At 41.6% G+C, this 19,729-nt stretch overlaps 1 protein-coding gene across 1 annotated transcript in view; it reads left to right on the plus strand.

Annotated features, from left to right (window-relative positions):
- The window catches only part of dlg2 (discs, large homolog 2 (Drosophila)), a 945,868-nt gene that overhangs the window by 382,900 nt on the left and 543,239 nt on the right, over positions 1 to 19,729 (plus strand). The window contains exon 8 of the mRNA XM_078221879.1: positions 11,092 to 11,145. Coding sequence (XP_078078005.1) covers positions 11,092 to 11,145 — 54 coding nt within the window. The remainder of the gene's footprint in view (positions 1 to 11,091; positions 11,146 to 19,729) is intronic.

Genomic DNA, 19,729 nt, shown 5'->3' on the forward strand with positions numbered 1-19,729 from the left:
TAATCCAGATGAAGAAATTCACACTTAATTATTTTTGGTGGCTCGTTCTGGATGCTCAGATTGAAGAAAAACTGGGACAATGTTAATCCTGTCTGTGAATAAGAAATGCATCATTGTTGTCTCTTGTACACCCTTGGGAGTGGCCTAAAATGTCATGGCAACAATTGCACGTAGATTTTGCTGGTCTGTTTGAGAGTTACATGTTCTTAGTCATTACTGATGCACATCCAAAGTGGCTGGAAGTTGTTATCATGAGATCTATTACAACTGAACAAACCATTGAAAAACTTGATGAAATTCTTGCAAGATTTGGTAAACCAGAACAGATTGTTAGTGATAATGGTTAATAGTTTACTTCATAAGAGTTTGAAGATTATCTCAAAGTAAATGGTATTTAGCAGATAAAAGCTGCATCTTATCATCCATTTGGTTTGATTTATTATTGTCACATGTATTAACATACAGTGAAAAGTATTGTTTCTTGCATGCTATGCAGACAAAGCATACTGTTCATAGAGAAGGAAATGAGAGAGTGCAGAATGTAGTGTTGCAGTCATAGCTAGGGTATAGAGAAAGATCAACTTAATGCAAGGTAAGTCCATTCAAAAGTCTGACAGCAGCAGGGAAAAAGCTGTTCTTGAGTCGGTTGGTACAGGGAAGAAGCTGTTCTTGAGTCGGTTGGTACGTGACCTCAGACTTTTATATCTTTTTCCCGACGGGAGAAGATGGAAGAGAGAATGTCCGGGGTGCGTGGGGTCCTTAATTATGCTGGCTGCTTTCCAAGACAGCGGTAAGTGTAGACAGAGTCAATGGATGGGAGGCTGATTTGCGTGATGGATTGAGCTACATTTATGACCTTTTGTAGTTCCTTGCGGACTTGGGCAGAGCAGGAGCCATACCAAGCTGTGATACAACCAGAAAGGATGCTTTCTATGGTGCATCTATAAAAGTTGATGAGAGTCGTAGCTGACATGCCAAAAATCCTTAGTCTTCTGAGAAAGTAGAGACATTGGTGGGCTTCCTTAACTATAGTGTTAGCATGGGGGAACCAGGACAGGTTGTTGGCGATCTGGACACCTAAAAATTTGAAGCTCTCAACCTTTTCTACTTCGTCCCCGTTGATGCAGACAGGGGCATGTTCTCCTTTACGCTTCCTGAAGTCGATGACAATCTCCTTCATTTTGTTGCTATTGAGAGAGAGATTATTGTTGCCACAGCAGTTCACCAGATTCTCTATCTCATTTCTGTACCCTGTCTCATCATTGTTTGTGATCCAACCCACTACGTTGGTGTCGTCAGCAAATTTGAAAATTGAATTGGAGGGGAATTTGGCTACACAGTCATAGGTGTATAAGGAGTGTAGTCGGGGGATGAGAACATAGCTTTGTGAGGCAAATCTGGTTATGGATTAGCTGAAAGATTCATACAATCCATGGAACTTTCTTTAAAAGTTTCAAGAGAGGAAGGTTCCTCATATTGTGTGAATAGCTTTTTGGCACGTTTTAGAAACACCATTCATGCGACTACCCAAAGTTCACCTCCATTACTACACTTAAAGAGAAAGTTGAGAATTACGTTTGATTTGTTATTACCTCCAGAAACTGCAGAAATAGTAGAGTGTCAACAACAATCTCAAGTTGCTTGATGAGAAATGAGGGCACAACAACGCTCATTTAAACAAGAGTCATAGAGGTTCACAGCATGGAAACAGGCCTTCCAGCCCAACTTGTCCATGTCGCCCAGTTTTTCCCACTAAGCTAGTCCTAATTGCCCACAGTTTGGCCCATATCCCTCTATACTCATCTTACCCATGTAACTGTCTAAATGCTTTTTAAAAGACAAAATTGTACCTGTCTCTACTAGTACCTCCGGCAGCTCATTCCAGACATTCACTACCCTTTATGTGAAAAAACTGCCCCTCTGGACCCTTTTGCATCTGTCCCCTCTCACCTTAAACCTATGTCCTCTAGTTTTAAGAGATCGATTGTGAACACATAATTATACCATGAGTGAAAAATGGTTACCAGCCATAGTTTTAGCAAAACCAATTTCTTACACCATTCAAACTGAAGATGAACTCACTTGGTGACACCATGCTGACCAATTGTTATCATCTTGAAATGATTCCTCAGAATCTTCTCCAGAAGTAACAACTCCTTTCGTTCCTTGTGTTGTGAATATTACTACGGAAGACTTAGTTGAATCTGAGTTGCCTGATGATTGTGTGTATGCTATTATACCACATGAATATGATGCAGAATTAGTTCCAAGAGAAGTGTCTACTAAAATTCCAAATCATATTTTCAGGGTCAAGGACAGCCAAATTCCATAATTGTATACAACCAAAGAGGAATAGATATCCTCCTAATCAATTTTCTTATTGACTGTGTATGATCAATGATTCATTGTTCCATGTCTGAAGTGTTATTGATCCTTTGTATAACATCTCAGCAATTTGTTGTCATGATCACATAAGAGGGTGTTATATATGTTACATATTTAAGAAGTTGCATGATTGCTTTATGAGCTGACCACATGATTTGATGGCAATGTCATTAGGGTGTTGTACAGGCTTGTGGTTTCAGTTTCAGTTTGTTCCCTGTACAGGCAAAAGCTCCTTCAATAAATCTTTTGTTGTTAGTTTGAACTTATATAGAGTTGAGGCCTTAGCTGTGGTGAACGAAAAAAAGAACTTGCATTAAATAACTATCTTCATGATCTCAGGACTTCCAAAAGTGCTTTACAGCCAATGAAATAAATTTGAAGTATAGTTACTTTTGTAATGTTCCAGAGGTGATGCCTCTGAGTCAACTTTAGTGCTTCTTCCAATTGATGCTCAACATGGGGGAGTACTGATTCATCAGCTTAACGCAGGAAGGGATGAGGGGATTGGGTGGTAGATGGGAATCGGCAGGAATTTTCTTTGCCTATATTTGATTTGATGTCATGAGATTTCGTGGGTTCCAAAGACAGCATTGCAAACTCCCAGGGCAACTCCCTCCTGTCTTCTCTGCGGTGAGTTGTCCTGCTGGTGGGATAGGAGATAGCTAGGGATTGTGATGATGATGTCTGGGTTCATTGTCGGAAAGGTATGATTTGGTGAGTATGACCATATCAGGCTACTGCTTAACTTGTCTATGGAACTACTCTCCCAATTTTGGCACAAGTCCCCCCAGATGTTTGTAAGGAGGACTTTGCAGGGTTGACAGTGATGGCTGTACTATATGCCTGGTTTATGGTGCAAATAAAATTGTGAACTTCAGCAAAATATCAGTGGACTTGTCAGGTGAACAGACAAGTACCAAATAGAATTCAATCCAGAGAAGTGAGAGTTAGTGCAAATGAGGCAAGAGAATAGACAATAAATAGTAGAATACAGGGCAATTAGAGGTACTTGAAGGTAGCAGGATAAGTAGGTAAGTAGTTAAGAACGCATCTGAAATGCTTACCTTTATTATCTGAGGCATAGAATATAAGAACAAAGAGGTTATGATAGAACTGTATAAAACATTAGTTAGGCCACAGCGAGAATACTTCATAAAGTTCTGGTCACTACATTACTGGAAGGATGTGATCGCACCAGAAAGGATGCACTTGAGATTTACAAGGATGTTGCCAGGAATGGAGAATTTTAGCCAAGAGGAAAGATTGGATAAGCTGGAGTCATCCTGTCAGCTTAGATCTGGTTTGTCCCTCATGTGGGGACTTAATTTGAGTTAGCTTTTTTGATTAGAACTACAGTACCAAAAGGTACCAAAAAAAGGAGGTTGAGGGGAAATTCAATAGAGCCATACAAGCTTATGAGGGGCTTAGATAGAGTGAATAGGAATGAAAAATTTCCCATTGGCATAGAAGTCAATAACTAAGGGCCATAGATATAAATTAATTAGTAGAAGTATGAAGGGGAGTTGAGGAGCAATCTTTTTTCCTAGCCATTGATGAATCTCTGGAATTCACAGCATGAAAGGGCAGCTGAGGCAGAAACCCTTATGACGTTTCTAAACCGCCTGCTTATGCACCTGGTTGCGCGCACAGAGCTGAAAAGTGAGATCAGACTAGCATGGACACAATAAGTTGAATAGCTTCCTTTTGTAGAGCAAATTCTCTGCTTCAACCCCTTGTCCCATTATAGAAAATCTCTTCACCCTCTTTTTGTGTGCATGCAAGCTTAATAATCAAGTTGATTCTTCACTTGCTGGTTCTTACACATGTAAAATTTCACAAAATAATTTAAAATAAAAATAAAGGAACAAGGAATGACCATCTAGCTGATGAAGTCTGCTGCTTTCAGTGGACCATGTCCAACTTTTATGATGTGTTATTATGGATTGTTTCCCGGGGGACCTGAATAGCACAGCTAAAACCTCCAAAGTGAGTAAAAGGAAATTTATTCTAATTTGCCCCTTCAAGAGGAAACATCTCTCATTGAGACATATTAAAATGATATTTACATTGATCAGTCTGACCTGTTGCAATTCCCGGATACTTGTGCACCTATCATTTCTTGATTATATAATTGTTGGACAATTTAAAAAAAACAACCTTTCCAGATTAATTTTCAGTTTTCTCACAATGTTTTTGATTCATCCTTGGCATATTTGATTTGATTTATTATTGTCACATGTATTAGTATACAGTGAAAAGTATTGTTTCTTGCGTGCTATACAGACAAAGCATACCGTACATGGAGAAGGAAAGGAGAGAATGGAGAATGTAGTGTTACAGTCATAGCTAGGTTGTAGAGATAGATTAGCTTAATACAAGGTAGGTCCATTCAAAAGTCTGATGGCTCAGGGAAGAAACTGTTCTTGAGTCGGTTGGTACGTGTCCTCAGTCTTTTGTATCTTGAATGGTTAAGATTCTGGTGCTGGAGGAGTACTGATGAAGTGGGTTGCTTTGTTATAGATGATGTTGAGTTTCTTTAGCTTGTTGAAGCTGCATTCATCTAGGTAATCGGAGCTATTCTATCACACTCCTGACATGTGCTTTGTAGATGGTGGACAGGCTTTGGGGAGTAACTCACCACAAAATCTCCACCTTCTGACCTGTTCTTGTAGCCTCAGTATTTACATGGCTGGTCCAGTTAAGTTTTGGTCAATGGTGACCAGCAGATGTTAATGATGAAGGATTCAGCAATGTAATGCTGTTGAATGTCAAGAGGAGGTGGTTAGATTCTCTCTTGTTGGAGATATTTACTGCCTGGTGCTTGTTTGGCATGCGTGTTGTCACTTATCAACCCAAATCTGAATGTTATTCAGATGTGCTACATGTGAGCATGGACTGTTTCAGTATCTGAGGGGTTGCAAATGGTACTGAACACTACAGTCATACTTGCTTCTGAACTTGTATTGGAGGGAAAGTCAGTGATGAATCAGCTGAAGATGTTTGGGCCTAGGACACTACCCTGAGGAAATTCTACAATGGTGAGAAGACTTGACCTCGAACTATTTTACTCTCCATTGTTGCCTGATTTGCTGAATATATCCAGTATTTTCTGTTTCTTTTTCAAAATTCCAACATCAACAGAATTCCTGTATTTTGCTTTTGCTGTGGAAAATTTGATTTGATTTATTGTCATATGTATTGGGATACAGTGAAAAGTATTGTTTCTTACACGCTATTGTTACAAGTCAGGTTGGATACTTCAAGGTTTTCATTGAAGCTCGCCTAACCTGTAACGTTTTATGTTGAATTTGGCTAGGACGAGCATGAGAGGTTTCACTTCAGATGTGTTACAACTGACCCACGAGAAGCTTTTATCAAAAACAAAGTTTAATTCAGAATATTGTTGACATATATAGTAAGACACTTAGCAAGAACTTTTAACAATTACAAACAAGAAACGGAACAACCACGATAATGTATAACTCTTAAGGAAATATCTCTAATGTGTTCTAACCAAAGCCAACATCCAATACACAAAACCCTCCAAATAAACACACTACAGCATAGGGTAATGCCCACTTGTTACAGGAATCCTGCCTCCTGGGTTGAGTGCTGAAAATCCCTTGTGAAGAAACTCAGAAGAGATTGTAGTCAAATCTATTTCCCAAAACACAGCTTCTTTAAGGCAGAACCGAACAAAGAGAAGAACAGAGAGAGACTGTTTCTTAGCTTGCTGCTGAACTGCTTCCAAAAACACACTGCCCAAAATGAAACTAAAAGCCCAAAGGAAAAAATCCCTGTCACCTGACTGCCGCAGCTTAGCTCCCAATGGCATGGCGTGATTTAAAAAAAACTTTCTTAAAGGTACACTCACATGACACTGTACAGACAAAACATACCATTCATAGAGTACATTCAGGAGAAGGAAAGGAGAGGGTGTGGCACAGTGTTACAGTCACAGATAGGGTGGAGAGAAAGATCAGCTTAATATATAGTGGGTCCATTCAAGAGTCTGATAGCAGCAGGGAAGAAGCTGTGTTTTTAAAGTTTATTTATTAGTGTCACAGGTAGGCTTACGTTAACATTGTAATTAAGTTACTGTGAAAATCCCCTAGTTACCACACTCCGGTGGCGCCTGTTGCTGTACAGTGAGGGAGAATTTAGCACGGCCAATGCACCTAACCAGCACGTCTTTCAGACTGTGGGAGGAAACCAGAGCACCCGGTGAAAACTGACGTGCACACTCCGCACAGATGGTGACTCAAACCAGGAATCGAACTCGGGTCCCTGGCACTGTGAGGCAGCAGTGCTAACCACTGTGCCCCCATGTCGCCAGAGATCTCAGACTTTTGTATCTTTTTCCCAATGGAAGAAGATGGAAGAGAGTATGTTCGGGGTGCGTGGAGCCCTTGGTTCTGCTGACTGCTTTTCTAAGGCAGTGGGAAGTGTAGATGGAATCAAAGGTTTGCCTGATGGACTGGGCTATGTTCACAACCCTTTGTAGTTTCTTACAGTCTTAGTCGGAGCAGGAGCCATACCAAGCTGTGATACATCTGGAATGGATACATCTGTAAAAATTGGTGAGAGTCATAGCAGACACTCCGAAAATGTGTTAGCCATGGCTCAGTTTTAGCCCTCTCACCTCTAAGTCAGAAGGGTGTAGAGTTGAGTCCCTCTATACAACTTGAGCACAAAAATCTAGATTGTGCTTCAGTTCAGTATTGAGGGGATGTTTCACTATCAGAGGTTTCATCTTTTTGATAAACTATTAAGTTGAGGCTCTGCCTGGCGTATGTTAAAGATCCAATGGTGCTATTTTGAAAAGGAGCAGCAGAGTTCCTCCGATGTCCTGGTCAAAATTTATCCCTCAAATGGACACTACATAAACGTATTATCTGGTCATTATCACATTACTATTTGTGGAAACTTACTGTGCACAAATGACATCTGTGATTATAGGCAGGATTTTACGGCCTCGCTTGACCCGAGACTGGAAAATCCCACCCGAGGTCTACGGACCTTCCCGTTGTCTGCCTCTCGCCCGCTCCGATTCCCATGGCAGGCGGGGCACTAGAATTCTGGCGTATAACTCAAAAGTATTCCACTGGCTATAATGTCAGTGTTGGTGAAATACACGGGCAACACTGCTGCCTCACTGTGCAAGGACTCCTGTTCAATTCCAGGCTTGGGTCAGTGACTGTGCGAAGTCTGCATGTTCTCCTTGTGTCTGTGGGATTCCTCTGGGTGCTCTGGTTTACTCCCACAGTCTGAAAAATGTGTTGGTTAGGTGCATTGGCCATGCTAAATTCTCCCTCTGACTCCCGAACAGGTGCCGGAATGTGGCGACTAGGGGATTTTCGCAGTAACTTCATTGCAGTGTTAATGTAAACCTACTTGTGACACTAATAAATAAACTTAAACTTATATAAATTAAGTATTTTTTTCTCATAGTTCTTCATTTTATAACTTTGCCTTTGATCTTGTTTAAGTGGCTTGATCATAAAATAATTTGTCAGCTGTGGTTCAGTTGGTGGCACTCTTGCTTCTAAGTGAGTAGGTTCAAGCTCCATTGCTGCAATCTTGTTGCTATGTTTCCTAAATGATAAGTGACTACATTCAAAAAGTACTTCATTGGCTGTAAATTGCATTGGGTCATCCTGAAGTTCTGAAAGGCATGACACAAGGGCAAATGTTTCTTTCAATAGGACTTTATTGATTTCTCCATGCAACTTAGATAAACTCTGGATAAACAGTTAACTTTCATCTGTGAAAGAGAGGTAGAGAACTAATCCAGAATACATTTTTCTCCATGTTGTTGTGGTTTCCGATACCCACAAGTTAAAACAGCAAGTTGCGCTACAACTGAGTCGATAACACCTATGCAATGTTCTTGACAATATTCTTGACAATGCTTCTTTGGGGTCCAGGATGGGTCCCAGCCTTCCATAGAATCCCCGAGGTGCAGAAGGAGGCCATTTGGCCCATTAAGTCTGCACTGACTCTCTGAAAGAACATCTTATCCAGGAACACCTCCCTCCCCCCCCCCCCCCCCCCCCACCCCCCACCCCCACCCCCACCCCACCCCACCCTACCACAGCTGATCCACCTAACCTGCACATCTTTGGACCGTGGGAGAAAACTGGAGTACCTGGAGGAAACCCATGCAGACACAGGGAGAACATGCAAGCTCCACACCATCACCCAAGGCTGGAATCGAACCTGGGTCCCTGGTGCTGTGAGGCAGCAATGCTAATCACTGTACCGTCCTTCATCATTCTACGCATGATCATCTTACTTTTATTTGCCAAATATCTAGGAAATGATCCTTTGGGTCCCCAATCTAAATTTCCATCCAGCATGGCTAACGTTTTGTCGATGGTCTGACTACTATTATTTCCTTCTACTAGGAAATGGTGCCCCTACTTGTCCCACCTGTTCCGGAAACTGGAAAACAGTCGGTGCTGGTTTAACGTAGCAGTTTAGTCACTCCACTGGAAACACACCACTTTTAGTACATTGAAAAACTGGCGAGACACACTACTTTTTTTCTTCTTAGATTGAAACAATTATAATGACCCTTTATCTTTGGCCAGTTTATCAAAATTTTGTTTGTGGTGCCATGCAACCTTTAGTGACTGTACTTTCAGACTTGTATGTTGATTCAGATCCTCAAACTGACCCACCAGCTTCCTGTCAAACCTTGATTGCCCTAACTAATTCATGGTAAAGAAACATACTCTTTGATCCAGTTTCAGTGTTCGATTATAGTGAGGACCCTGCTCACAGCACCAAATTGTTGTGTTTAAAAGATGAGACCCCTCGAATGTGAGCGTTCCAGTGACAAAATGTTGGGAGATGTGTCCTCTGCTGCCCTTCCAAGGACTTCTCATCCAGTACAAGGGTTTGAAGCACAATTTGCATCTCAAAGTTAACTAAATCAGTTAAAGAATAAACCCAATATCTTGTGTTATCCATCATGCCTGAAAGGTTCTCATAGCTAACTTTAAACTATTACAATTCAAACTACATTCACCTATTCCCAAAGATGTAAAACACACATCCAAATATAAGTTTTAATATCAAATGGATTCACCCCCCCCCACATTAATGTGTTATTTTTAGCAAAAGTAGATGCTCTTCTATTCATAGTAAATGGATAGAAATTATAAATCTCGAGTTATTTTAAAACAGTGTAATTGCTTTACGCTGACTTTTTCACCAGAAGTAGCCACTGAGGGGAAATATCTCTCTTCTCCGTTTACTAATTTCATTTAGCTGTTTAATGTTTCTGGACTAAAACATTAAATGATTTCACAACAAAAACTGAAGCCTCCTTTGCATCAATTTGGTTAGTTGATAATTGAATCCATGTACTTATAGTATACTGGAATTGACAGTAACTGAGCTGCTAATGTGAAGAACCTGTTCTTAACTTCAAAAGCATTGGGTTCATTACAAAGCTCCATGTTGACAACAAGCATATGCACAGGTCTAATGTTTAGAATTGTTAAATTATTATTTACACTATTCCCATTTTTAGCTGCAAGTCCGAGTCGAGAAATTAAACTCCCTTTCCTCCTCTTCTTTTTCTGTCGTAGCCACATTCAGGATAAGGATTATTTTTCAGTTATAAAATAGATGTGCTGTTACATGTTTTTAATCCAAAAGTTAAATCCTACATTGTAGACCCTGTGTGTCTATGGTGTGCAGCCATTTCAATTAAATGGCACTGTACTGACTCTCTATCCAATTACTTTGTGTATTAGCTAACATGTCGTGGGGATGTGAATCCAATCATTTCATTGGTTAGCCATTTAAACAATGTTTAAGTGCTTCGATTCTTATTTTGTACTGAAGTTTTGAAATTGAAGACCAACAATTTGGTTGGGAGTGGATGGGCAGAGATTTTATGCTTGGATAAGATTTGTGATTATTCAATGCTTACTGTCTAATCTAATACTCCAGTTACAATCTGCCCAGTGGTGTACCTTTAACAATGGTATGGAAGAGCAATAAAAAAAGTACTGTCTGCTTGAAGCGCATTTGATAGGGGAAAAGCAGAGACATACTGAAACGTGTGGAAAAGAGGACTGCATCTATGGAAACAATTGAAAAATGCAATGTTATTGTAGCATAGATGAGTTTTGTATGGAACCAATAGATTTCTCCATCTCTAGTAGTTGTATTTAAATTCGTGGTCACCAAAACCTGTGACTTCTTCAGCAGAAATCGGTAATATTTCCACTTATTCGGAAAGGAGTACAACAAGTATTTAACATTTCTACTAAGTGCGAAGTGACACATGATCAAATCATTGTGGAAATATCCGAAAGCAACTTAATATAAATGTGGGAACTGGTGATAAAATTTTTCCATTAACCAGCCCTGAATGTAATTGTTCAAAAGATGCAATGTAAGTGGTACATAATTTTGATAAATATATTAGACATAATAAGTTTCCAACTTTTAATACTTGGCACCTTTCCTTAAGTTGGTAACTGGACGTAATTTTTTAAAATAACTTTACTTTCATTATTACTGATCATTATTATATCATTTTAATGTTTTAAGTATTAAATGCAAAACTATAAATTTGTTTGATTTACAACAATATATTAATTTGGGAAATCAATTATTTGGCTGATTTGTGGTCAGGAATTAGCAATTCTTTCAAATAGACTTAACTGTATTTTTGTTTGCACACAGGCCAGCCCTGCCCCCATGATTGTAAATACAGAAGTACTGGAGACAGTCCCCTATGTAAGTATAGCTTTTTAGGCATTGCACAAATGGCATATATCAATTGTATTTAATGAAGCATAACAATGTATTTTCCATCATTACTTTTTACAATGGCTTATAACATTGCTATTCTTTATATTTAAAATGAAGAAATTGCTGGGGGTGATGGAGCCAAATCATCTCTATCTTTGCACCTCTTGTTTTTTTTTGCCATAATTTATCAGTGTAATATAACATGGAAAATGAGTTGCATACAAAAACTGATGTCTGGGATTACTTTATGTTGGGATTGCAAGCCTATACCTATGAGCAAGTGTTCACTTTGAAAATTTGGAGATCCCCCATTTCTCTCTTGACCATCTCCACAAACTCCAAATTAATTTGAAATTCCAACATCTTTGTTAGCAATGAAAAAGGTATTAGAACAAACACTCTTTGTTGGAACCATAGCATTTTGAACCAACTTTATCTCAGGTTAACTGAGGATGTGAAAACTAAGAATGGATGGATATAACAGTGAAAATGAACAAATTCAACATTATACAATCTCTCTGTTCACTTCTCTGGGAAGTTAAACACCATTTTACAATTACTGTATTTATATAATGGCTTTTAACGTTGAAAATTATTCCCAAAACTAACCAGGGTGAATGAAGTCTGTGAGAAGGTCATGGGGTCACAGGGCATTAAACAGTTCTCTTTCTTCCCTGAGACTTTGATTTCAGTCCCACCGTGACTGTTGTGGTGATAGATCCACTTAATTCTGACGGTATGGTTCCAGATTTGAATTCTCCAAGTGCGCTTAGTTCTCACGGGTATACACCACAAAAGGCCATAGCTGGGATTTTCCACGCCCATTCATGGTGGCAGACGGGAACAGAAAATATCACAAGAAGGCTAATAATTGATTTTACATTGTTGTAAAACTAGGTTGCTATTGTGTGCTCCAGCGGTCAATGGTAGACAGTGTTTTCTGCCACTGTATGTCAGGAACATCATTTCAATACATTAGCATTTCATTATAAGGAGTTCTCTTTGGGATCATCCCCTCATGCTGGATCATCCAGATATATTGGCGTGCAATTAGAACATGTTTCACAATAGTACACAAGCAATGTGCACCTGCTGACCTGCACGGCCTACCTTGCATTGCACAGTGCTTGCAGGAATCAGTGTCTGACTGCACCAGATACCCAGGAAGTGACCACAACACATACATCTTGAGTAGATCACAGATCCTGGACATCTTCAAGGGACTACACAAGATTCAGGCTGCTTCCTTAGTGACAAAAGGCAGCCACAAAGTATGTAGCTGATGATGCCCATGCAGTAGCTTCAGACTCTTGCAGAGAGAAGGGGCAACAAGGCTTATGCTGTGGTGGAGCATACCATAGGCTTCCTAAATGTGTGATTCTGAGGTTTTGACAGATCTGGCAGAACACTCAAGCACAGTCCCCAGAGGGTCACATGCAGCGTTGTGGCAAGAAGGAGTTGCCAGATAATGGTATGGTGGAGTTGCACTGCTCATCCAAAGAGAAGGGCCTCGAAAGAGAAGAGGGTGATGAGTTTGAGGATGCCAAGGTTGCAGGGGAAGAGGCCATATCATAAGTAAGATGAGGCAGGCCACATGAGGCCCTCATTGTCATAAAATTCCATCAGGAGGATGACAAGTAGTAATGAATGCCCTCTTAGAAAAGTGTCCTCCATCATGGGGCAGCATGAACATCAGTTTCTCTTCCGCTCATTGTGCCAATGCACCAATATAAGATTGAATAGTTACACATCAGGCTCACATGTCCTGATCCATTGAAGTATGATGAGCTCTTGGCAGCACGTATCCTTGCTGAGATGAGGTGCTAACTGAAGGATGGGCATCAGACATCAAAAGGTACTGCATTTTCAAGTGTTTCTCCAGCATTTTAGTCACAATGGCACCCTACTAAAGCCAGGAGCAGTAGCACAATACTCAGAGAGCGCATTCGATGTATGCCTTCAATCTGACAAGACTCCACATGAGATCCACCTCAAGCAGCAGAACTACATACTAGTCTAACATCGATGGTGAGTCAGATAATTCACACATGCCACAAGGCAGCTGATGAGCAGCTGATGACATTCCGCTGCTGTGAATCCATTTAGAGATGACTCAGACATCAGTGATGCATTCTTTGAAATCACACTGATATCTAGCACTCTGGGAAACCTGGGTGGTATTTATCCTCACTTTAATAGGAATGCAGACCACCTGAGCACAAGGACTTCAAACACCTACCTACAGACACTAAAATGCCCCCTCTTTAACTCAGACATTGTGCCCTCCTGACTAACTCTGGCTCCTGTGCAGTCCAAAATGCTCAGTCATCATCGAAGGGCATGCATCATTCTTAATAAAGAGCACAGTACATCTTTGTTCCTATCCCATTGTTCCCCTCCACATCGTCTAAAGCAAAATGTGTGCTTCCAGAGCAAGCTCAAAGTCTCTATTGACTGCCAGAAATCACCATTTGGAATTAGCATCGGTGAGGGGACACACAGTGCTGCATCCCTACTTTGTGATGAGAGCATTGTCTCCGCAATGGACGTAACTGCAGGGTGAGGTATGCTCAAGTTTGGAAGTTTGAGCTCCAGGACAGAAATGTGGCAGAGCTTTTGACACCTTGAGGTGGCAAAATATTCCTGCTTATTGGTGATCTTAGCAGATGTACGTTCTCAAAGTCGAAACAGCAGCGCACACAAGCTCTGAGTTTGGACTCGTGGCATAAAAACCCTGCCGAGGGACAGAGAGCACTTGTAGTTGCGCGATATATGACCCTTCTCCATGCTTCACCACATCTCTCCTCCTGCATTACACCTTTACCTTTCAAGATGAGATAGGAGAAAACGCTTTGCAAACTGTGGTGGAATGAAAGCGCAGTACATAGGTGATAGGCCCATGATAGTGACATCAGTGCTAAATTGGGGAAGGGACTATGGTATCATACATGATTGGCAGCAATGCATCTCACCATACGGAGGCATACACACAAGAGGAGATGTGAAATGGTTCTGATTCAATTTGCATTTGTGTGCATTATATACATGTTGTGAACACCCACGCCACTTCTTGGGCTCCTAGATCTTTTTAACTTTCCCAAGCCTATTGGTAAGTCTTTGTGCTACTCTAACATCCACAGGGGAGGGGGAGGTAGCCCGCTTACTGCTATGCCCTATTATCTGTGATGACCTTGGCAGGTGTCCTCTAGAGGGCTGTGACCTGGAGGGCCCTGGCCTGCTAGGAGTGTCCTGTTGTGCGGCTGTCAGCCTGTGGAGCTGGAGGTGATGGGGTCACAGGAAGGGAGATTGCGATCAGCTGGAAAGTGCCAGGGTCACCTGGGTGGATGGCCCCTGGGTGTCCAGCTGCTGGTCCTCCTTTCTTTGGGTGCCTGAGAGCCCCAGGCTGATTGAAAAAATTGAAACAAAATATTAATTTCTCAGTATTGACACTAAATTACATTATAGATGCAGATTCTTCAGTTGTTTAAATGCTACCAGTTATGGGAAGGGAGATATATTCTGCCAGTGTGGCAATGATTTAGATATTGAAGGAGCAACTAAGACACATGCAACCAGATTGCAAATCTGATAATTAGTTTGTCTTCAACCCTTATTAGTGGCATGCTTCAGTTAACACCAAGTTAAAGCTATTTTCCTCCTTATTGCAGAATTAAGGTCAGGGCCTTGTTCTCAGATTTTCTGTGCTGCATGAATAGAACTCTCTTGAGGCCATGGACAGTTCCTAGTTTTAGAAAGGAACTGGGACATATGGTCATTTGACTGTTCCATGATTACAGCACTAAATTTGAAGCATTTTTTCTATGTAATGAATAGTAACATCAGAGTTCTCCTCATGGAGTATTTGATAACCTTAGTCATGATTATGTTCCATTGACTCAAACTCCCACTTCCCTGAAGAACACAGTGACTGCCCATGTTAGGGACATACATTTATAAACACCTTTCCACAAATTGCTGGCATTAATAACTGCACCAATCTTGGAGGAGTTCTGAAGTGGGAAACATAGAACTAGATTTTTCTCTTTACCCCTTCCACTGCTCTGTAGAATTGGATGTGGAAATGTTGGTTCAGGTCCCTGACATCAGGATGTCTGTATCCAATAATACGAAAGAGTGAGGCACAACTTCAAAATCCCTGGCCTGCCTGCCAATAAATGCCAATTAAGTAATTATTGAGGCAATTAAATTGCCAAAGATACTGAATGGGATTCTCCGGCCGCACTCGCCCCAAAACCAGAAAATCCCGTCTGAGGTCAATGGACCTTTGCGTGGTCTGCTCCCCACCTGTTACGATTCCCATGGTGGGCAGGACAGGAGAATTCCCCCCCACTGAGTTTTCACTCCCAATTGGTTACATGGGAGGGGATCGCAAATGGGCAACTTGGAAAGCTCCAGGCAAGATACAAGGACAAATCCGGAGTGCACCATGAAGAGTTGGATGTGGCAGTTGCTGCATGAGAGGTGAGGGAATTGTTATTTGTTAATTTTGAGCATACATCTGAAGGAGAACCACTGAAGTCATCATCCTAAAGGGAGTCTGTGATGAGGGCCTGCAGCCACAGAAAATCCTTTACATGGCAGGCTGACACGCAGGACTCAAAGGGAACTTGGGGCCATGGGAATAGTGCACTCCAATGAGGCTCCTCAAACAGGAAGAAAATGCGGGAGAGAAAGGCAGTTGACCAGGGTCAGCAGCAAGCTGCTGGCTAGCCAGTTAAGGGATGTGGTGGAATTGTAGGGACAAAAGACCTCCGAGAGGACTGTGGGCGGCGCTACCCAAGGACAAGAGCTTACCCTGAAGGAAGGGAGTACAAGTGGTTCTCAAATTATCTCCAAATGTCCGAGCAGCCATGCCTCTCTAGTGAGGTTGTCACATTTATTTGCAAGATGCTTGTAGGGTATTCAATTGTGTTGGTGGCCATCAGATGTCTGTGACCCTGATGGTCACTGTGGCCTTGAATTTCTATTCCTTGGGATCCTTTTCAAGGATCAGTGGGAGATCTCTATTATTTCCCAGTCAGCAACCCAGCGCATCAGGTTTGTCACAGGTGCAATATTCAGAAGAGTGGAGAAGTACATCAAAGTCAGCACTGTGATGAGAACAGCCAGACTGAGCGAAGCAGAAGATTTTGGGCTATTGCTTGTGGAAGGAGTAGCAATCAAGTGGGTTGCTTAAGGTCATCATCCCATAGATTTAGGGATTTAACCAGTGGCAGGAGAGGCCCACGCCAAATGGTAGTCCAGCAGGCTTCTCTATTCAGGCTGCTGATGGGTGTGGGGTGTTCCTCTATAACGGGCCTCCTGGACTAATTCTGCATCCCCGCCCCCCTCCACCCCCAGCAAGACCCCCCAAACACTGACCTAAATCCCGACCCAACGCCTCATGCCTCTGTCCCTAAAAAAAGCTTCTGATTGGTTAGCAGCTCCCTGAAGCGAGATTTACTATTCCTGAGAGGCAGAAGTCTCACCTCCAGTCTATTAACGGCTCATTTTTAGTTGAAGGAAATCTGATGGCTCATAAAATTCAGCTCAAGGAGTTAAACAAATGGAAATATTCCTTGCTGGTTATAGTCGTCTTTGTGCAGTTATTTCCTCACTTCATTCCAAATAAACACTTTGGTCTTGGAGTTTTTGTGAGCATTTAAAAAATGTCAGGATAGTTATGGCAAATGTTACAATATACATGATTTGTTTCATCATTATTCTCTTTCCCCTGTCTCATTTGCAATTTCCATTCAAATAGGGTCAGTCAGGTGACTTGTTTTGATGCCAATGTATATGCTTGCTTGGTAGGTCATGTGAACAGTCCAGGTTGAATCATACTTCTACTGTATTTTCAGTATTTCAGAATTATAGCGCATTTCCATGACCTACCACACCATGCAACCATACATCAGCATGCATTGCCACTACGCTGTCAAAGAGGTTTCTTTGTAGGTAAATATGTGCAGCAAATAAAGCCAAAACATGCTAAACCACAGATGCCAAATCTTTTTTAATATGTCTTTCTTATTAGGTTTTGCATGACAATCACCGATTTATGAAGATTTCTTGAACGTGAAATTCAAAAATTTGAATTCTTTGAACAAATGACATTCTGTAGCTAATTAAGATTTAACTATTATTTCAGTAAATTGAGCATGACTTGTTAGCAGCTGCTCAAGCTGAGTACTTAAATCCACTGGGGATCTGCATATTTACAATCACTACATCCTTTTCACCCTGGGTTCCATTTCTAATTGAAGTAATTACATCTGGCTGTTATCCAGAATTGTAAGTGTATTATTTAGTACTTGCTGCGTATTACTGTTGAAAATTAGATGAGCTGTTAAAATAAATGTACAGCAGTATTGAAATAATCAATCAGCCATTTTCCATTGTAATGAAGGTAGAATTTTCCAAGCTTATATGCATTCCTTACAGTGGAAAGGATTTAAAGCAGCGGCATGCAACTATTGCAACAGAATTATTTTTACCGAAGCATTTTATCCCAAAATTTGGCAAATAAAATTTGAATGGCCACTTATAGAAGATTATTTTAAATGTAATTCGATTTTTAAAAAATGTTAACATGCTATCATGCATTTATTGTGATAAGTAGGTTACTAATTGCTACAATCTCGGTTGAGACAAGTAACTTATTTGGAAAATAAAGAAAGCCGAAATCCCGTTTATTTACTGGAAGAATGAAGCCACAGGTGGGAGAGCATCTTGGGGATAGCGATCATAACTCTATCTCCTTTAGGCTTGCATTGGAAAAAGAGAGGATCAGGCAAGCTAGGAAAGTGTTTATATGGAGTAAGGGGAAATATGAAGACATTAGACAGCAAATTAGAGGAGTAAATTGGAAGGAGGTATTCTCGGGGAAATGTACTGAAGAGAGCTGGCAGTTTTTCAAGGAATGTCTGTCTAGAGTTCTACAGGACAACGTTCCGAGCAGACAGGGAGGTGTTGGTCGGTTAAAGGAACCGTGGTGCACGAAAGCTGTGCGGGACCTAGTCGAGAAGAAAAGGAAAGCGTACAAAAGGCTCAGAGAGCTTGGTGAAGATAGGGATTTAGAAGAGTATACGGCTTGTAGGAAGGGACTAAAGAAGGAAATTATGAGAGCCAGAAGGGGTCACGAGAAGGCCCTGGCAGGTAGGATTAAGGAGAACCCTAAGGCGTTCTATAAATATGTGAAGAGTAAAAGGATGAGACGTGATGGAATAGGGCCTATAAAAAGTGAAGGCGGGAAAGTCTGTACGGAACCAGTAGAAATGGCAGAGCTGCTCAATGAGTATTTTGCCTCGGTTTTCACAGAGGAGAAGGACCTGAGTGGATGTACTGCGGGCGTGTGGTGGACTGAAAGGATTGAGTATGTGGATTTTAAGAAAGAGGTTGTGCTGGAATCTTTGAATGGCATCAAGATAGATAAGTCGCTGGGTCCGGATGGGATGTACCCCAGGTTACTGTGGGAGGCGAGGGAAGAGATTGCAGAGCCTCTGGCGATGATCTTTGCGTCGTCGATGGAGATGGGAGAGGTGCCGGAGGATTGGAGGATTGCGGTTGTGGTTCCTATTTTCAAGAAGGGGAATAGGGATAGCCCAGGTAATTACCGACAGGTGAGTCTAACCTCAGTGGTTGGTAAACTGATGGAGAAGATCCTGAGGGACAGGATATATGAGCATTTAGAGAGGTTTAGTATGCTCAAGAATACTCAGCATGGCTTTGTCAAGGGCAGATCGTGCCTTACGAGCCTGGTGGAGTTCTTCGAAAATGTGACTAAACACATTGACGAAGGGAAGGCGGTAGATGTGGTTTATATGGATTTTAGCAAGGCGTTCGATAAGGTCCCCCATGCAAGGCTTCTAGAAAAAGTGAGAGGGCATGGGATCCAAGGGGCTGCTGCCCGGTGGATCCAGAACTGGCTTGCCCAAAGGAGGCAGAGAGTGTGTATAGATGGGTCTTTTTCTAAATGGAGGTCGGTCACCAGTGGTGTGCCCCAGGGATCTGTGCGCTGGGACCCTTGCTGTTTGTCATTTTCATAAATGACCTGGATGAGGAAGCGGAGGGATGGGTTGGTAAGTTTGCTGACGACACGAAGGTTGGTGGGGTTGTGGATAGTCTGGAGGGATGTCAGAAGTTACAGAGGGACATAGATAGGATGCAAGACTGGGCGGACAAGTGGCAGATGGACTTCAACCCAGATAAATGTGTCGTGGTCCATTTTGGTAGGTCAAATGGGATGAAGGAGTACAATATAAAGGGAAAGACTCTTAGTACTGTAGAGGATCAGAAGGACCTTGGGGTCCCGGTCCATAGGACTCTAAAATCGGCCCCGCAGGTGGAAGAGGTAGTTAAGAAGGCGTATGGTGTGCTGGCCTTTATCAATCGAGGGATTGAGTTTAGGAGTCCGGGGATAATGATGCAGCTATATAAGACCCTCGTCAGACCCCACTTGGAGTACTGTGCTCAGTTCTGGTCGCCTCATTATAGGAAGGATGTGGAAAAGATTGAAAGGGTGCAGAGGAGATTTACAAGGATGTTGCCTGGATTGAGTGGCATGCCT

The sequence above is a fragment of the Mustelus asterias genome, chromosome 10 (assembly GCF_964213995.1).
Source record: "Mustelus asterias chromosome 10, sMusAst1.hap1.1, whole genome shotgun sequence".
In the NCBI taxonomy this organism is placed as follows: domain Eukaryota; kingdom Metazoa; phylum Chordata; class Chondrichthyes; order Carcharhiniformes; family Triakidae; genus Mustelus; species Mustelus asterias.